General features: G+C 43.1%; 1 protein-coding gene across 5 annotated transcripts in view; it reads right to left on the reverse strand.

The window, feature by feature from the left end:
- Positions 1 to 423: 423 nt before the first annotated feature.
- LOC117348267 (dynamin-1-like protein) overlaps positions 424 to 16604 on the reverse strand; it is a 76646-nt gene continuing 60465 nt past the window's right edge. For 3 of the 5 annotated variants that reach the window (XM_033920178.1, XM_033920205.1, XM_033920195.1), the window contains exons 14-18: positions 8446 to 8544; positions 6623 to 6763; positions 6321 to 6430; positions 5529 to 5688; positions 4710 to 5295 (exon numbers count right to left, since the gene is read on the reverse strand). In XM_033920178.1, coding sequence (XP_033776069.1) covers positions 5239 to 5295; positions 5529 to 5688; positions 6321 to 6430; positions 6623 to 6763; positions 8446 to 8544 — 567 coding nt within the window. In that variant the 3' untranslated portion in view covers positions 4710 to 5238. Of the gene's footprint in view, positions 636 to 4709; positions 5296 to 5528; positions 5689 to 6320; positions 6431 to 6622; positions 6764 to 8445; positions 8545 to 16604 lie in introns of those variants that run through there. The other 2 variants (XM_033920187.1, XR_004536951.1) reach the window with 2 other exon arrangements.

The raw sequence follows: 16604 nt of genomic DNA on the forward strand, positions 1-16604 counted from the left end.
AACCAAAAATGTATCTTTTTTTATGTCATCTTAGCATATTTTATGCTACAGAACGAATTATTTTTTTTAACATGTATTGTTATGGGAAAACGCGTTTCACACAACGAACGTTTCACATAACAAACTTGCTCCTGGAACGGATTAAGTTCGTTGTGTGAGGCACCACTGTACTTAGGTATTTGGTTAAAAAATATACTCGAAGAGACAATAAAAGTAAATGAAAAATTTTTATTGCAAAAAGTAAGAGTTGTGTGAGCAATGGAATCCTTTGCATTTATCGTGGTGGGGAAGAGTTCAAACTGTTAAAATGATGATTCTGCCTGTGGTTTGTTACCAATTGGGCATGATAACAATGTTTTTTCAGGGGTCTTTTTATAAAAAATTAAATAGTATTCTGGTTAAATTTATTTGGCTAGGTAAAATTGCAAGAGTTGCTCTAGTGTCTTTACAAAGGCCAATTAAGGAGGGTGGGGTAAATTTTCCCAATTTTTATAGGTATCACCAATCCTATATCATGCGCCAAGGTATGTATTGGGTCCTCCCAGAGCTTTTGGAACAACTGCCAGACTGGCTATGGGTTGAGAGGTCGCTTATATTCCCACTTAGACTTGATCTTCTGCTCAGTATAAAGATGCCTAGAATATGTAAAGACAATAAAGTATTAATGGATACTTGGAAAACATTAAGATTTGTAGACAAATTAACTCGAGTCTATTGGAAAATCTACACATCAATCTATTTGGGTAAACTCCAAGATACAAATAGGCGGGTTTAAGATTGTCTGGAAAGATTGGATTAAAGCAGGTATAAGATCCTTAAATGAAGTTATTCAAAATGGTAAACTGCTTGATTTTTCACAATTGCAACATAAATATGGTCTCAATAAAAAACAAAGTTATAAATGGTTGCAGTTGAAGCAGGCTATTCAGGTAGGGTTCCCTGAATGGAAATGTTTAAATAATCAATTTAGTTTAGAATTCTTATGTTTCCAGGCAGACTTTCTGGGATACCAGGCCGCAAAGTGGTACAAAATATTATCTAATTATTTGAATAAGAAACCTAAAAATGGATTAAGGGATATTTGGAGCATTAAGATTAAGCATCAGATTAATGCATCTCAATGGCCACGTATTTGGTCTTGGAGAATTAAATGTACGGTGTCGGCATCTATTAGGCAGACATGGTTTTTCCTGTTGCATAGAGCATTCTGGACCCCTGTAAGATTACAAAAATTAGATTGCTCCAAGTCTAATAGGTGCTGGCATTGTCAAATTGAAATTGGAACTTTGGATCATCTATTATTTTATTGTCCATTCATTCAGGCATTTTGGTTATCAATCTGGGATCAAGTTAACCTTATGATGGAAAATCATGTGGCATTGTCCTATGATACGGTTCTATTTGGAATGTGTATGAGAACTAAAAGCCAAATATCTGCAGCAAATAATAAGCTTCTGATGATCCTTACAGGTGTGGGGATCCAACAAATAACGTTTAATTGGAAGAATTGTTCTAGACTAAATTACAGCTTCTGGTGGAATTCAGTGTGTCATCTGTACAAAATGGAACGACTACTTGCAATACAAAATGGTCATTTTAATAGGTTTCAGGATGTGTGGAGGTCAATAATAAATTATAATGATTAATGTTAATTTATTATTCTTTTTCCTTATGTGATAATTTGAAAGAATGGGGGGATGGGTGGGTTATGACAATTTAAATATATATTTACATATTTTAAAAGATTAATATGCATAGGAATTATATTATTTATGTGTGGATGTGGGAGGGGGGTGGGATGTAAACTTTTTGGATATATATTGTTGAGGTATTTTCAAGTGATAATGTACTATGATGGTTTATATTTATTGTACACTTGATGTATATGTTAAAATGAATAAAGATTTAAAAAAAAAAAAAAAGTATAAAATAAAGCTGCGTGAGCAGGAAGGCAGCAAAAATCAATACACGTGATTGAAAAGCGACTTCTTAGCTCAGTGGAAACTAGAAAACTAGTGCCTTCCCGCCTACATCGGGCGGAAAGGCACTTGCGCATGCGCGGTGTGGGCAGCCGAGAACTTTCCATACTGGGGGCTCCTTGGCGACGTCACCCATCAGTGAGATTATATGCCTGCTTGTCCTGGGATAAGATTCAAGACTGCTTGCAGAACTCCAGAGAAATAGAAACAAATGCATTTCTTCCTGAACAGTGCAAAATATAGACAGCAGATATAAATTCTCAAAATTGACACAATTCAATCATTAAATTGAAAATCTTTAACATTCAACTTTCTTCCATTTTTCTGCTTTCTTCTCAAAATCTATCTACTTTTTCATGTTTTCCCTTCCCATCTATCCATATGTACCATCTCCTCCCTCTTTCTTCTCCCCTATTCCCATTTATCCATAAGAAGCATTTCTTCTTATCGCTTCCATGCCGCACACATTGCTGTGCACCATCTCCTTCCTCTGTCTCTCCTTCCCCTCCATCACCATCTCCTTCCTCTCCCATGGTCAGACAACTCTGTCTTCCCCCTTCCCCCCTCATATGGTCTGGCATCTTTCTACTCTCCTTCCAATAGCCTGGAATCTCTCTCCTCTCCCATGGTCTGGCATCTCTCTCCTTCCTTCCCTCTTTTCTGTGATCTGCCATCTCATCTCTCTCTCCCCTCCTTCCCTTCCATTCCGTGGTCTGGCATCTCTCTCTCCTTCCCAATCCAGTGATCTGACTGTCAGGTTGTACCCCCCCAAAAGCTATCACTTTGGCACTTGAAACAGCACTTCATTATTTTGCTACAAAATATGAGTTTGAAGCATAGATTTGGTAGCAAATTAGTTTATCTGATTGTAGAGAGTATGATAAGAGAGCAAAAGCCAGGAAAGCAGAGAGTATCTCTACCTCACTCCTCTCCCATCACCATGTCCAATAATTCTCATTCCCTCTCTCTGCCCTACAATTCTCCTCTTTCTTCATCTCCCCATGTGCACCATCTCTCTTTCCCTCTCTCAGACACCCAATTCTCCCTTTCTATTCCCTCCCTCACCTCAGCATCTATTTCTCTCTTTCCATTCTTCCATCCTATGGCTCATGCTTCCCTCCATCCTTCCCTTCATTCTATGTCCCAAGTTCATGCCCCCCTCCCTTCTTCCTTCCATCATTTGTCTGAAGTCTGTGCTCCCTCCTTCTTGAGTTCCAACATGCACCTCTCCCTCCCTCCATTTTGTGCCTCCCTCCGGCAGGCGTTTATCTTCTGGTTGGTGCCCTCCTCCTCACTGCTGCACTCGTTTCTCTGCACAAAGCTGTGGGCAGCGGCTCCAATGTGCGTTCCGCGGCTTAGCCGGAAGCCTTCTCTCTAATGTCGCAACATCAGACGGAAGGCTTCTGGTTCAGCCACGGGATGCGCAAGGAGCCGCTGCCTGCAGCTTTGTGCGAGTGCGGCAGTTAGAAGGGAGCCATCCAGAAGGTAAACACCTGGGAGCGGCAATGAGCACAACACCACATTGCCCTCAAGCCAGCCGCCTGCGAGTTGGACACCCCTGCTGTAGTGTAAGGCGCATAGTCACTGCAGGCCGGATTCGGCTTGCAGGCCTTGTGTTTGACACATGTGCTCTAAAGGGACATGCAGATCCCTAGTGCATACATTTAGTTCCATTTTATTTTTATTTATTTAAAGATATTATAAACTACTTTCCCTGTTAAACTGTCTACTTTCTCTTAGAAGAAATAATTGCCACAGCTGCAAGGGGAAAGAAGAAATGCTAGGCATACACTGGGTTTTGTTCACCTCTTCGAATGAGGGTTTTCTCCAAAACAGAGATTGTTCCCACTCTACTGCTTACATAGGCACTGCCATTTCCCAGAAGAATCCTGGGGAGAAAAGCATCTAAGGTGGGCTTCAACATGTTTTCTGTGTCTCTGAGGAGACGCAAGAGATCTGTTCAGGGTAAAAATCCATTAGGGGTATGCTTATATTATAGGCATCAATTGTTCAGGATGATTGGGGTACTAAACATAATGCATATTACTGTAATCTGGGCACAGCTAATGAGTTTGCTCAATATTAGGAGTGCTCATAAGCCACTAGCATCATATCCTATGATTTGTCTTCCCAGGGGCAAGTCTTCATTCTTTCTGGATACCAATGACTATTATGCCATTCCATGGACCTGAGAGAGTCCCTAGGTTATGCTAGGAGAAATTGGCTTTTTCATTCAAGCTTCCATTGTCTCTGAGGTACCCTGCTTAAATTGGAAACCCTGAAGATTAACACCAATATTATTTTCTCAAACAATGATGGGTGTGCTTATGCTCTGCTGTTCATTCAGCATGATCCATGACATATTAAGAATTATGCCTAGAGTTGTGATTTATCCAAGAGAATAGCAGAGAAGAAAATTACATGGTTGGCTCATCCAGTCTGTCTGGTTGCCCCTACCTGCATTGCTCTAGCTATGTCCCAGCTGTTAGTTGTACAAGCTTGGTGTACCAACACAGATCTAAATATGGGAGGGTGATAGTCATAGCTAGAGCTGTGTAAGCAGTCAGATTTGTATGGCAGACAGCTGTGCCATATGCAGTGTAGGTAGGGGTAATCAGGCATATTGGATGGATCACAACCAGTGCTTATCTTCCAATATGGTACTATGTTAATGGCATCACTGCTGTTTTCATCTATCTACTACAAAATAAGCTCAGGCATCGTTTTGAATTGTACTGTCTCTATATATATATATTTTTTGTGTGGGGGATAAATATTGGGAAAAGCAATATTGGCGACTATTTTTTTTATCCAGTGACTTATTTTTGCAGGATTTACCACTTGTGGTCCACTTCATTATCCATTAGCCCAAGAACCCAGAGCATTTCTTTAACTGTCCAGAAGGAACTGGTCACTTATTTACAGCTGTGCTTCCAAACTCAGTTCAAGATAATGACAGTTACTCCAGTCTTTGGAAGAAGTGTCATGGTATCATCCAGGACACAATGGAAAGAAGAGGATCTTGGGAGAAGGAAGGATGAGCTTTTGCCAGGCAGTGGAGGCTCATGAAAGGAAGGGTATATGATGACATGTCCATGACATGATATAAAAGTGGCAGAACTGCTGGTATGTATTCCAAGACACATAACAGCTAAAAGGGAAAACATGTCACTTGCACTGAAGCCTTGGCCACTTTTCCAAGGTACTCTGAATAACGTACACATGATTTATTCCACAAAGCAGTCCAGCTGTAACACTTTCACCAAAGCTGCGTCTCTCGGATCTCAGAGATGATCTGACTGGCTCTCTGTAATGCCTGCAAGGAAACCAGAACAAAACCGAACAGTTAGTGATGCTCTAATACCCTAATGAAAATCCATCTTCTCTGTCTCATTGTTGTGGCACATCTTTCAATCACCATATTGAGGCAGAGTGTGCTACAATACCTATAGTCAGAAGTCAGCATTAAGTTAGGTAGCATTATCCAGAATGCCTTATTCCCATGAGCTCACCCACCGAGACAGATGGCTTTACCGATCCTTCTTTTACCTGCAGCATGCTGATGGCCTCATTGCGCTGCTGGGCCATATCCTGGGACTCTGTGAGTAAGTCATTCAGCAGCTTAGTCTTGTACAGCTGCCCCACAAGCTCACTCTGCAAATGATCCTTCACAAAATTGACAAGGAAATGCATGATGGTCTTAGGGACACTATGAACAGATAAAGACATATACTAGTTCAAAGAAACCAAGAGATACCTCTTTCCACCATTACTATCACTTGTAGAGTGTTACAAGGTCTATGCAGTGCTTTACAGAAACAAGTACATGACATATTTTTGGTCTCTAGAGCTTACAATCTAGTCAAGATGGATAAAAGGCACAGCAATACCACGTTCATCAATACATCTCCATCACGCACCTTCATAGATAACATTCAGCTCCAGGGTCAGCTAAAGAGGTTGTGGTACCCCAAGCCATCTTTTGCTTTTCTCCTCGCCCGTCCCTACCCCCCAAACTTGGGATAAGCCAGTAACATCAGAAGCAGCAGATATGGATGCCATTTTCTTTGGGCACCCTAAGCCAGTGCCTCACCTAGCTCATAGCTTAAGCAATCCCCATTCAGATCCCCTCTTTGCCTCCCTAACCAAACATACCCTTTTCTGCTTGTCTATATTTTGACCCTAATACACTCATATCCATTTACAATGCCTCTCTGCCTTTCCTTCCTACACTTATATCTATGTATGCATAGCCCCTGCTAGACACACTCAAACTCTTTATTCATGTTTTCCTTTCTGCATAGACCCTTTTTGCTTAAGCATGGTTGTCTGGCGTCATACCTGTCCTGGATGTTCTTTCTGACAATAAGGAAATATGATTTGATAAGTCTCTGAATTACTTCACAGTCTCGCTGCTCCTTCTGGCTCAGCTTCCGTGCAACTGGTACAGGCTAGAATAGGGAGAACACAGGCACAATCTTCAGAAACTTGCGTGAAGCCTGATATACAACATAAGCCTGTCCAGGACATTGAATATAACTGATACCTAAACCAAACATCCACTATTACCCTTCCTTCCCTACATAAGAGACATGCGACATCCCCTGGACACTGTATTTATGGACCAAGGAACAACTGCTGACCGTGTCTAGCAAGTTTACAGCATGTGTCCTGCTGGGACTGTTATAGGCTAAACTCTGAAGTGCCATTTGAGGCCTCTCCTCCACACGATCCTCTGCTTTCTCATTTTTCCACCGCCGAGAGCCATCTGGCAAAGTTTCACCCTGGAGAGAAGAAAAGAGAAAAGCCTAAGGTCCCTAAGGTGCCATGGTAGGGAAATAGGCTTTGGTAAGGGAGGGAGGGAAGTATTATGAATAATAAAAGGAAGGGATATGCACACTGATACACAAGACAGGGAGCATTAGGCTTAAGAAAGGGGATAGGTATACACTAATACCTAGAAGAAGATATCGAAGGCAGAAGAGTACAGGGAGAGATACAAGAGTGATATTCAGAAGAGAAAGTGATGGGAATAAGATAATGCAACACACACTCTCTGTTATTCTACAAGGTAAGTTTCAGAGTCACATATGAATTTTGGTTTATCTTATTAACATCAGTCTTTACAGGATGAGGTTAACATTGGATGTTAAGCATAACTACAGGTAGGCCTGAGATAGCCCAAACACATTCACTTTTGCCTCAGGACCATTCTGTAGCCAGGTATACCAACTGTGTAGCTGGTGTGGCTCTCCAAGGCAAGCAGTAGTCAGTGTCAGCAAGTTGAACCACTGATATTGGCACTGTTAGTTCTCACCCTTGTCTCCAGCAGAATGGAACATTAAAAAACCCAGGACTCAAGTGTGCTTAAATTAACAGAAGAATGGAGAGCATCATAGCTGGAAGCAGTTGAGGAGCTGCTGCAGGTTATTACTTTCTCATATCCAGCATTGCTCTCGCTTTATAGATAGTGGGAGCTAGAGGCACTAAACATCCAGACATCCACGTGGGTAAGACCATGTGGATTGGCTACAGTCCAATTTTTGGACGATTCCAAAAGAGCGATTGATGCACAAGTTTGCATGCAAATGATATGAGCAGAGGTTTGTTGAAATCCCCATCCAATCACTGTGAAAGCGATTCACACATGCACGGAGCCAGAAAGGGAAGCCTGAACAGCTGAAAGGCAGGTGAAGCCCTGAAGCAACCTCCTGCCACTCAGTGAGGGGACACCTGGTGTGGGGGGCCTCATGGCAAAAGAGAGTGGGCATCCCTCTTGCCATTTTCGCTGGGGTGGGAGGGTGGGAGTTCACCTGGAAGAAGGGAATGGGCATCCATCCTATCAATAGTGGTGGCTGTCATCTTCTGGGAGAGGTTGCGATGGCTGTGGTTGGGAGGGGGGGTCCATCACAACTTTTGTTTTTTTTAATGGGGACATATATTGTGCATGTGTAACAGACGCACACCATATTTGCCCATTAAAAAAAACAGGTATGGTATGTTATAAATAAATATTTGTTTCAGGGCTGAACTAACAGTAGGACAGGTTAGTGACTGGTCTTGACCAGTCACTTTTTTTCAGATCGCTAAAAGTGATCTTTTTTTTTTTGTGCCTCGTGAAGCCATGTTAGAGCATCAATCACTCTACTAGTTTACATGGTATTTCAATATTAATGACCTTATTTACATGGCTGGATCGGAGAATGAGTGATCCTGCAGAAAACCACACAGTGAGCCATTTTCTGCATCAGGTTGGCAAATTCAATCGTCGCTAAACCAGTCAAAACCGGTTTAGCAATGATCATTTGAGGATCGCTGACGTTAGTGCATCTTGCTCTGGGACCTTTATGTCCAGGACTGGTAGAGAAAATCAAAGGAACAGACTCAAAAAGTACTGTGAGGCAGACACTTGGAGATACAATGCCATGATTATCAGTAGGACAATGGGACCGACATTCAGAATCACCTTCACATTGTTTACAGATGCCGATACGAGTGCAGCATCACTGAAGTCTGGGTGCTTTGTGTTGATATACGCAAGTTCAATAGCCACTAAGTTGTGCACCTGTGGGGAGAAAAGGCATATTGGGGATAATTTAGAGTAGCCTGCATAATTGCAAGGTATGCAGATAAATGTTCATTGCCTGGGTAGATTCTCCTTGAAAATTAGCTAACCCAAAGTAATATTTGTGTAGGCAGCAAAAAGGGATGGGTAAAACACATGTACTGTATATCTAAAAATGTCAAGTACTGCTTTACCCTCCTCCCCCCCCCCCCCACCTAAATTCATCTCAGCAACACCTTTTTTTCTAACCCTGCTAAAAGTGTGCATGATATGGAAACCTACAAGTACTTTTAGGTAGACACAGGAGGGCAATGAAAACTGTCCTCAGCATTAATAAGTATAGCAACAACTAACCAGAGTGACTGCTGAGAGGCAAATAATAGGTATATTTAGTTCTCTTATTACATTAGTGATTTTTATTCCGCCATTACATTGCGCAACTGGATTCATGATTGTTGCAGTTGTTCAGGTTTCGCTGCATCTGGGTAGGTAGAACCGACATTTCAGCCATCATGCTGTGGCTGAGACGTTGGTTCTACCTACCCAACACGCAAGACCTGGATGACTGCAACAATCAATAGGTATATTTAGCTCTGCCAACCATGGGTTGGGCACATGGACCCCACACTATTCCTATACCAGCTCTCTCCAAAAGTGGAGCAAATTCCCAAAGACATTGTGTCCTGGCTGCAAGGACAGTAGAGTGGCAGCAGGTTGTCAGTGAAATGTAGAGCTCTGTTTCATTACCACACCAGGCCTTGTTCTATCTTAAAGAGATCCCTGTAGGAGTGCATAGAACCTAACATGTCATCCCTGACTTTTATGTTAAATAGCTTTTGATTGAATTGCATTTCACTCATTTTCTAATCCCTTTTAGAAACAAACAACATTATGTCTGCCTCCACAATCTCCTATGGCAGGGGTAGGCCATTCCGGTCCTCGAGAGCCGAGCCAGGTTAGGTTTTCAGGATATCCACAATGAATATGTATGAGATGGATCTGCATTCACTACCTCCTTGAGATGCAAATCTATCTCATGCATATTTATTGTGGATATCCTGAAAACCTGACCTGGCTCCAGCTCTCGAGGATTGGAATTGCCTACCAATGTCCTATGGTAATGAGTTTTACTTCCTTTTGTTCATTTTACATCTACAGCTAAACTAGGTCCCATTATTGGGTATGAAAGTGGGATTGCGTACAAGTTTGCCCTTTTTTAATGTTGAAGCTTTTCTGTCACTTTATTGCTCACTCCTCAGTTCTGCAAGTTACTTTTGAAGTTTTTCATCATCAATATTGGATTATTTTTTTATTATCCAGAAGACTAAACACGATTCTCTGGTATAAATGTGGGATGAGTCGGTAGGACTACCTTGGTTGGAAAAGGAGAAGTGATGAATTAGTGCCTACAATCTACTAACACCTTCCCTGGGAGATGATGTTAGGAAACCTTGACTAAAGTCTCAAAGGGGGCATGGGTCAGACAAAGATAGAACTTTTAGATCTCAGTGTAGGGAAGGGGTTTTTAATTGAAGGTTCATATTGAAGAATCCTCTTTTATTTCCTAATGAAATGTTAAATTTGATGCTAATATATGAGTTAATCAAGTGTGTATCTTTAAGTTTTATATGAGTTTAATTGATACACTTGTTGTAACATACAAAAATGAATAAAGAATTATAAACCAAACTAAATTTGGCAACCAAGGTGGTGCACCAAAATCTGTCTCTCTTCAATAGGTTCATGGTAAGCTACAATTACTGCTAATTGTACATGTATCGAGTTTGACTTCAAGTTAGAGTTTGATAGATATAATAAATAATCCAGCAGAAGAGCAACTGGGCAAGTTGCAGGCGATTGGGATAGTTGTGCACATCATAGGGTGAAATGTCTCCATTTCAAATTGTATGTTTCTCTTATTGCTGGTTTTCTAAAAGCCAGAAGAATCTGGAGTACTTCTCTTGATATTGACATGGAGGCAGCTAACTAGCTTTCAAGATCCATGCCATCAGCAAAGACTGCTGACTAGAATGGAGATGATCCCCTTGTTGAATTAGGAGAGAGGGGCAGAACTTTAAAGTGGAGAGGTTTATCCTAAAAGAAGGCCACCAACTACAGAAACCAGAGTTGGCAGGGCCAGTAGGAGGCAATGAATATGAATTGGGCCCAGTCTTAAAGGATCTTCCAGATGTAAGATGTATTGGTGGAAATGCATAAAGTAGACCCTGTATACATTGTGGGAAATACGAAGCATAGCGAGGGGGCATTGTGGGAAACATGTTCTTGGCCAGCTTCAGGAACAGAAATAATGACTAAGTAGAACAACTTTTTTTTTTTTTTTTTAATACTTTTGGCTGAAACCAAAAACTGTCCAAAAGCTTTGAGCTGAAACTGCAACTGCAGAGAACACAACACCTGGTTTCAGCCAAAGTTGAAATTGAAACAGAAAACTCAAGTTTGGATGTACGAATGTGGACTAGTGAAAGCTGCTAGGAATTATCAGAGCCTGCAATCTGCATCTCTCTATTAAACCCACAATATCCAAGCCAGAATATAATAATTTTAATAATGAAAGACTGGATTTTATGTTCAAGCAAAATAGCTTCTATACACATGGACTGCAGCTCAAACTAAAAGTCACAGTGATTGAACAGTGGCCAACTTTGCACCACTCTCAGATTAATAGCTGATATAATGGAGGAAGTTACGTCACCAGGAGTGATGGTAGCTTGATTTAGTTGCTCCTCCAGATCGTGCTATAATTTAAGCTTTTCTTCGTGGTGAGGGAGAGGTAATTTTACCTGCTTCAGTTGTACTGAGAGGAGAACCTGCTGGGTATCGATGGCGACTAAGAAGGGGCGAGCGGACTTAAAGAATTATGCCTATCAGCTGATGGAAACTTCCGAGGCCTGTGCGGTAGACGAGCAACAGCATGATCTGGGTGATCTCATTTTGAGCTTGGAGCCTTCTACCTTGGCGTCTGACACTCGCCTGGCTACATGTGGGGAAATGCGTTCCTGGATGGCTGATTTGAAATCCACTATGCTCTCGATTCAGAGCTCCCTACAGTCGGAGGTGACTAAGATTAGGCAATTTACATGAATTCGAGGAATGTGTGATTCATCATGACACGGATCTTAAGGCCCTTCAAGCTCGATGTGCCCATCTTAAACGCAGTCAAGAGGATTTTCAGCTTCGTTTGAAGGATGGAGAAAACCGCAGTCGATTGAATAAGGTGTGGGCTCGCGGAGTACTTGAATCGCTGGCTGCTATAGAGCTCCAGGCTCACTTTACTGATATCTGTAAATGATTTCTACAAGAGGCTGACCCTGGTGCTACCATACCATTGCTGGATTTTGAGCGGGTTCATCGCACCTTGGGCCCTCAGGTGGGTGATCGCCTGCGGGATGTGGTGGCTTGTTTTTCCCGCTACCCTGTTAAAGCCCAAGTTCTTCAAGCTGCTTGGAAACTGGGGCATATTACCTGGGACAATTCCAAAGTGGAGCTATTTGCAGACCTATCGGTGATTAGTCTACGGAAACGGGACTTTCGGGCGGTCACTCGCTGTCTACAATCGCATGCCATCAGATATTGGTGGCTTTTCCCATTTGGACTCTCCTTCCAGGTAGCTTCTCAGCAGCACAAAGTCACATCTGTGGAGGAAGCTATTGCAATATTACGAGAGGCTCAGCTTTTTTCAGCCCAGAAGGAACAGGCTACATCATCTGGAGCTGGAGCTCAATCACAACGCTGGAAACTGATTCCTACTAATAGAAAGAGGCTGCAGCAGTGGTCGGGCTTGGAGCAGGGCTCGGCTCCTGCACTTACCTGATTTTCTTTGCTGGTTTGATAGCTTGCTGAGAGACTTTGAGTTGTTTGATTTAGTCTGGCTTATTCCTCATTTGCTTTAAGACATACTATTGTGCCATTCCCTCTTTGTGTGTATGTCAGCTTCTCTCTTCACCTATTGTATGGATAGTGTGATTTGGGGTTTGGTGGGTTGCTTTTTCTTATTTTTTTTGGTCCTGCACTTTCTCTTCTAGCCCAAATTATTGAGGGCCTATGGTCTGTTAGGGGTTGGAGGGGAGGGGTTGGGGAAGGGTCACTACTTGCTGTAGGTATGAGGTGTTTGTTGCGCTGGGTTGTTTGTTGGGAGTATGGTTGCGTGTGTGCTTGAAGGGTTTTAGAATGGCATCTAGCGGTCTTTGTTTCTTTACCCTGAATGTAAGGGGTCTGAATGTGCCCCGAAAGAGGCAATTGCTTTTTAAAGAGGCTGATCGGTTGAAGGCCGGGGTGGGTTTCTTTCAAGAGACCCATCTTAAGCCACAATATGAATCGCTTCTGAAGCATCCTCATTATCCCCATATTTACCTTGCCTCGAATGAGGATGGTTCTAAAAAACATGGTGTTAGGATTTTGTTTGCCAAACATCTTGACCCGCAAGTTAAGCATGTGGTACGTGATCCACAGGGTCGTTATATAATTTTGAAAGTGGAGCTCCAGCAGGTGCTCTATACTTTTTGCAATCTTTATGCTCCAAATTCTGAGCAAAAAGCTTTTTTGGAATCCTTGGATCTCGTGCTGTGCAGGGTGGTAGAGGGCCATTTGATCATAAGGGGGGGATTTTAATTTGACATATGATACAGGGTTGGATAATTTGACCCAGTCAATTCATTATGGTAAATCTGATAGAAAACAATTGCACTCTTTTTTCACAACATGGGCTTTGCTTGACCCTTGGAGGCATTTTCATCCATGCAAAGACTTTATCTAAAGTACATAATTCGTATTCCCGTATCGACTTTTGGGGGGTTGATAAGGCTTTGCTCTCCCAGATATCTGATGTTTCTATAGCTTCGCGGGTGAGGTCGAATTATGCCTCGGTACATTTTGTCTTGCACCCTCATTTGGCTCCTTCTGGAAGGCGGTTTTGGAGGCTTTGCAATGGTCTGCTGATGGATCCAGTGATAGTGTCATGGATAGAAAAGTGCCTCAGGGAATATATTCAGTTTAATACTAGTGATGAGATTTCTCCTTTGATTTTTTGGGCAGGCATGAAGGCTGTTTTACATAGCAATGTTATCTCTATTGGGGTGCATAGACGGCGGGAATGTGGGTGCAAACAGAAGTACTTGAGGTAGCAATTGCTTTATTTAGAGCAAGCACATAAGCGGACTCCTTCTTCCACCTCTATATTGACTCATTTGGACAAAGTGCGTAGCGACTTACAGGTGATGCAGCTAGATGAGTTGTCGGAACAGTTACAATCTGTTCAGCAGAAGCATTTTGAGCAGGGTAATTGGGCGGGCCGTCTGCTGGCTCACAAGTTGAAGGCCAGGAAATTGAGAAATGTGATTACTATGGTGCGGGCCACGGATGGTTCCGTCTGTTATACCCCAGAACATATCGCTCGTGCTTTCCTTTCTTTTTATCAAACCCTCTATACACCAAAGAATATAGTATTTCAAGCTCAAATTGATGCCTATTTGGCTCAGGCGCGGCTCCCTGAACTGACGCCTGAGGAAGCAGATGATCTGTCAGCCCCTATCTTAGAAAAGGAAACCCTATGGGCAATTTCTACCTTAGCTTATGGGAAGGCACCCGGGTTGGATGGCTTTACAAATTGCTTTTATAAATGTTTTAGGCATTTATTAGTTGGTCCCCTTACCTGGGCTTTTAATAGCCTGGATCAGGGTGTAGAGCTGCCTTATTCTTGGAGATTGGCGGGTGTTAACGCTCATTTTGAAGCCTGGTAAGGATTCTTCTCAATGTGGATCATACAGACCGATCTCGCTATTAGATACTAAGATTTTTACAAAAATATTAGCTCGCAGACTGCAATGTTATATGCCCCTATTAGTACAGGATGATCAGGCGGGTTTTATTGAGGGGAGACAAACTTTTGACAAAATCCGTACACTGCTTCATTTAATATGATTTGTACAGCATGAGAGTTTACCAGCTTTGCTGTTGAGTGTCGATACTGAAAAGGCTTTCGATCGGGTGTCTTGTCCCTTTTTGTTGAGCACTTTATCAGCTATGGGTGCTGGGGGGCAATTTTTTACTTGGCTTCAAATTTTATATACAAAGCCTTTAGCATCTCTTCGTATTAATGGGAGTTATACTAATAATTTTATGTTGGCCTGAGGGACCAGACAGGGCTGTGCTCTTTCACCTTTACTTTTTGTATTGGCCATAAACCCTTTGGCTTCTCATGTCAGAAATTCCTCAGGCTGAACAGCGAGAATCATGGACTTCAGGGTCTCCATGCGAAAAGACAGAACCGAGTGCCCTTTTTATATTGTTCAGATCCAAAATAGGCCGAAAAGACCCTCTTTCTTGGGCACCACAAAGTAAATGGAGTACCAGCCAGTGCAAATCTCTGAAGGGGGCACTGGAACCACCGCTTTGAGGTCCAGCAATCTTTGAAGCATTTGACAAAAAGCCTTCTTCCAAGTTGCCGGACAAGAAGAAAGGAAAAGATCTGGCAAAGGCCGATAAAACTTGAGAGTATAGCTGTCCTGAATCGCCTCCAGGACCCACTGATCCGTCGTGATCTCGACCTACCCCCGGTAAAATTCCCACAAATGGGCACCTACCAGAACTGGGGGAAGGACCCGAACCGAGTCACTGGGCCAGACAGGCGGAGGTAGAGCCAGCGGAAGAGTCACGATCCTCCCTGTGGACTCCCTGAACAGACTGAATGCGCTGAAATAAGCATCCTCTGGAAGGGAAAGAGTCCAAACCCAAGCCAAGGTAATATCGACAAAACTAACGCAGGCACCCACGGCTGGCACTACCCGGAGCCGCTGGACAAGGTTGGTCCTCCAGAAGCCAAGGCACCTTAGAATCACTCAAGGCCTGAACAAGCTTATCCAACTCTTCCCCAAAAAGGAAGGAACCAGGAAAAGGAAATTTACTGAGCTTCAACTTAGAGGCCGCATCCGCCAACCAACCATGAAGTTACAGTGTGCTACAATGGCCACCCCAAGGGCCATATACTTGGCAGATATCTGCCACAAATCATACATAGCATCAGAAAGATGAGAAGCGCCAAGCTCAATCTTAGCCACCTCCTGATCCACTAAGAATCAGTCAGCAGACTCCAGATCCTTGGAACACCGGAAACAAGCCTGAGCCACTAGACCACCGCAAATTGCCACTTGGACAGCCAAGGCAACCACATCAAAGCTCTGTTTAAGGAGAGAATCCATCCTGTGGTCCTGGGGAGGGGTAGCTTCCAAGGGCACTGTTATGTCTGTGAACAATGGCTGAGACTACAGTATCAACCACAGGAGACTTAATAGTATCCCTATCCCCATAAAAAATGGGATAGAGATGAGCTATGGATCGCGCCAGGCAAAAAAGCACATCTGGAGTCTTCCACTGAGCACACACCACATCCCGAATACCCTGATGCATAAGAAAAATACAGGCAGCCAACCGGATCCCCGAAACAGAGGGTTCACAACCTGATGAGGGTCCTTAGCTTCTTCCTCAAAAACGCAAAACTAAAGACACCTGAAAAATAAGCTCCTGCAGCTCTTCCTGGTGAAAAATGTGCTCAACCGATGCAACCTCGCCAACTGGCAGCTCAGAAACCCAACCATCTGCATCATCTGTCTCCCCCAGAGGAAAATCTTGGGAGTCTTCCATGAGGTCCAAGTCCTCATGGAAAAAATCCTTGTCCCACGAAACCCTCGGATGCTTAGATGGAGGCAGGGGGGGTGCTGAACACGGGCAGGTGCTGGAGGGAAAGAATCCCCAGGGAAGAAGGAGGGGCAAAACCCCCCTGGCGGCAAAAAGGCACGCACTGAAGATGCAGAAGAAACACTTAAGACCTGTTCCTGTCTCTCTAAAACAGAAGGGAGGTCATCTGAAGCCACAGGCAAAATGGCAGAGCTTCCTGCTAAAACAGACAAAAAGCCCACCAAAAAATCCTCCCCCGATGGCTGTAGCGACAAAGATGCCTGAATGGGCCCAGCCACTAAAGCAGAATTGCAGGCAGAATCAGCTGTAGTGGTAAAGGAATCCCCAGCACTATTGGCGGTAAGGGAAAC

The sequence above is a fragment of the Geotrypetes seraphini genome, chromosome 1 (genome assembly GCF_902459505.1).
Source record: "Geotrypetes seraphini chromosome 1, aGeoSer1.1, whole genome shotgun sequence".
Classification (NCBI taxonomy): Eukaryota; Metazoa; Chordata; class Amphibia; order Gymnophiona; family Dermophiidae; genus Geotrypetes; species Geotrypetes seraphini.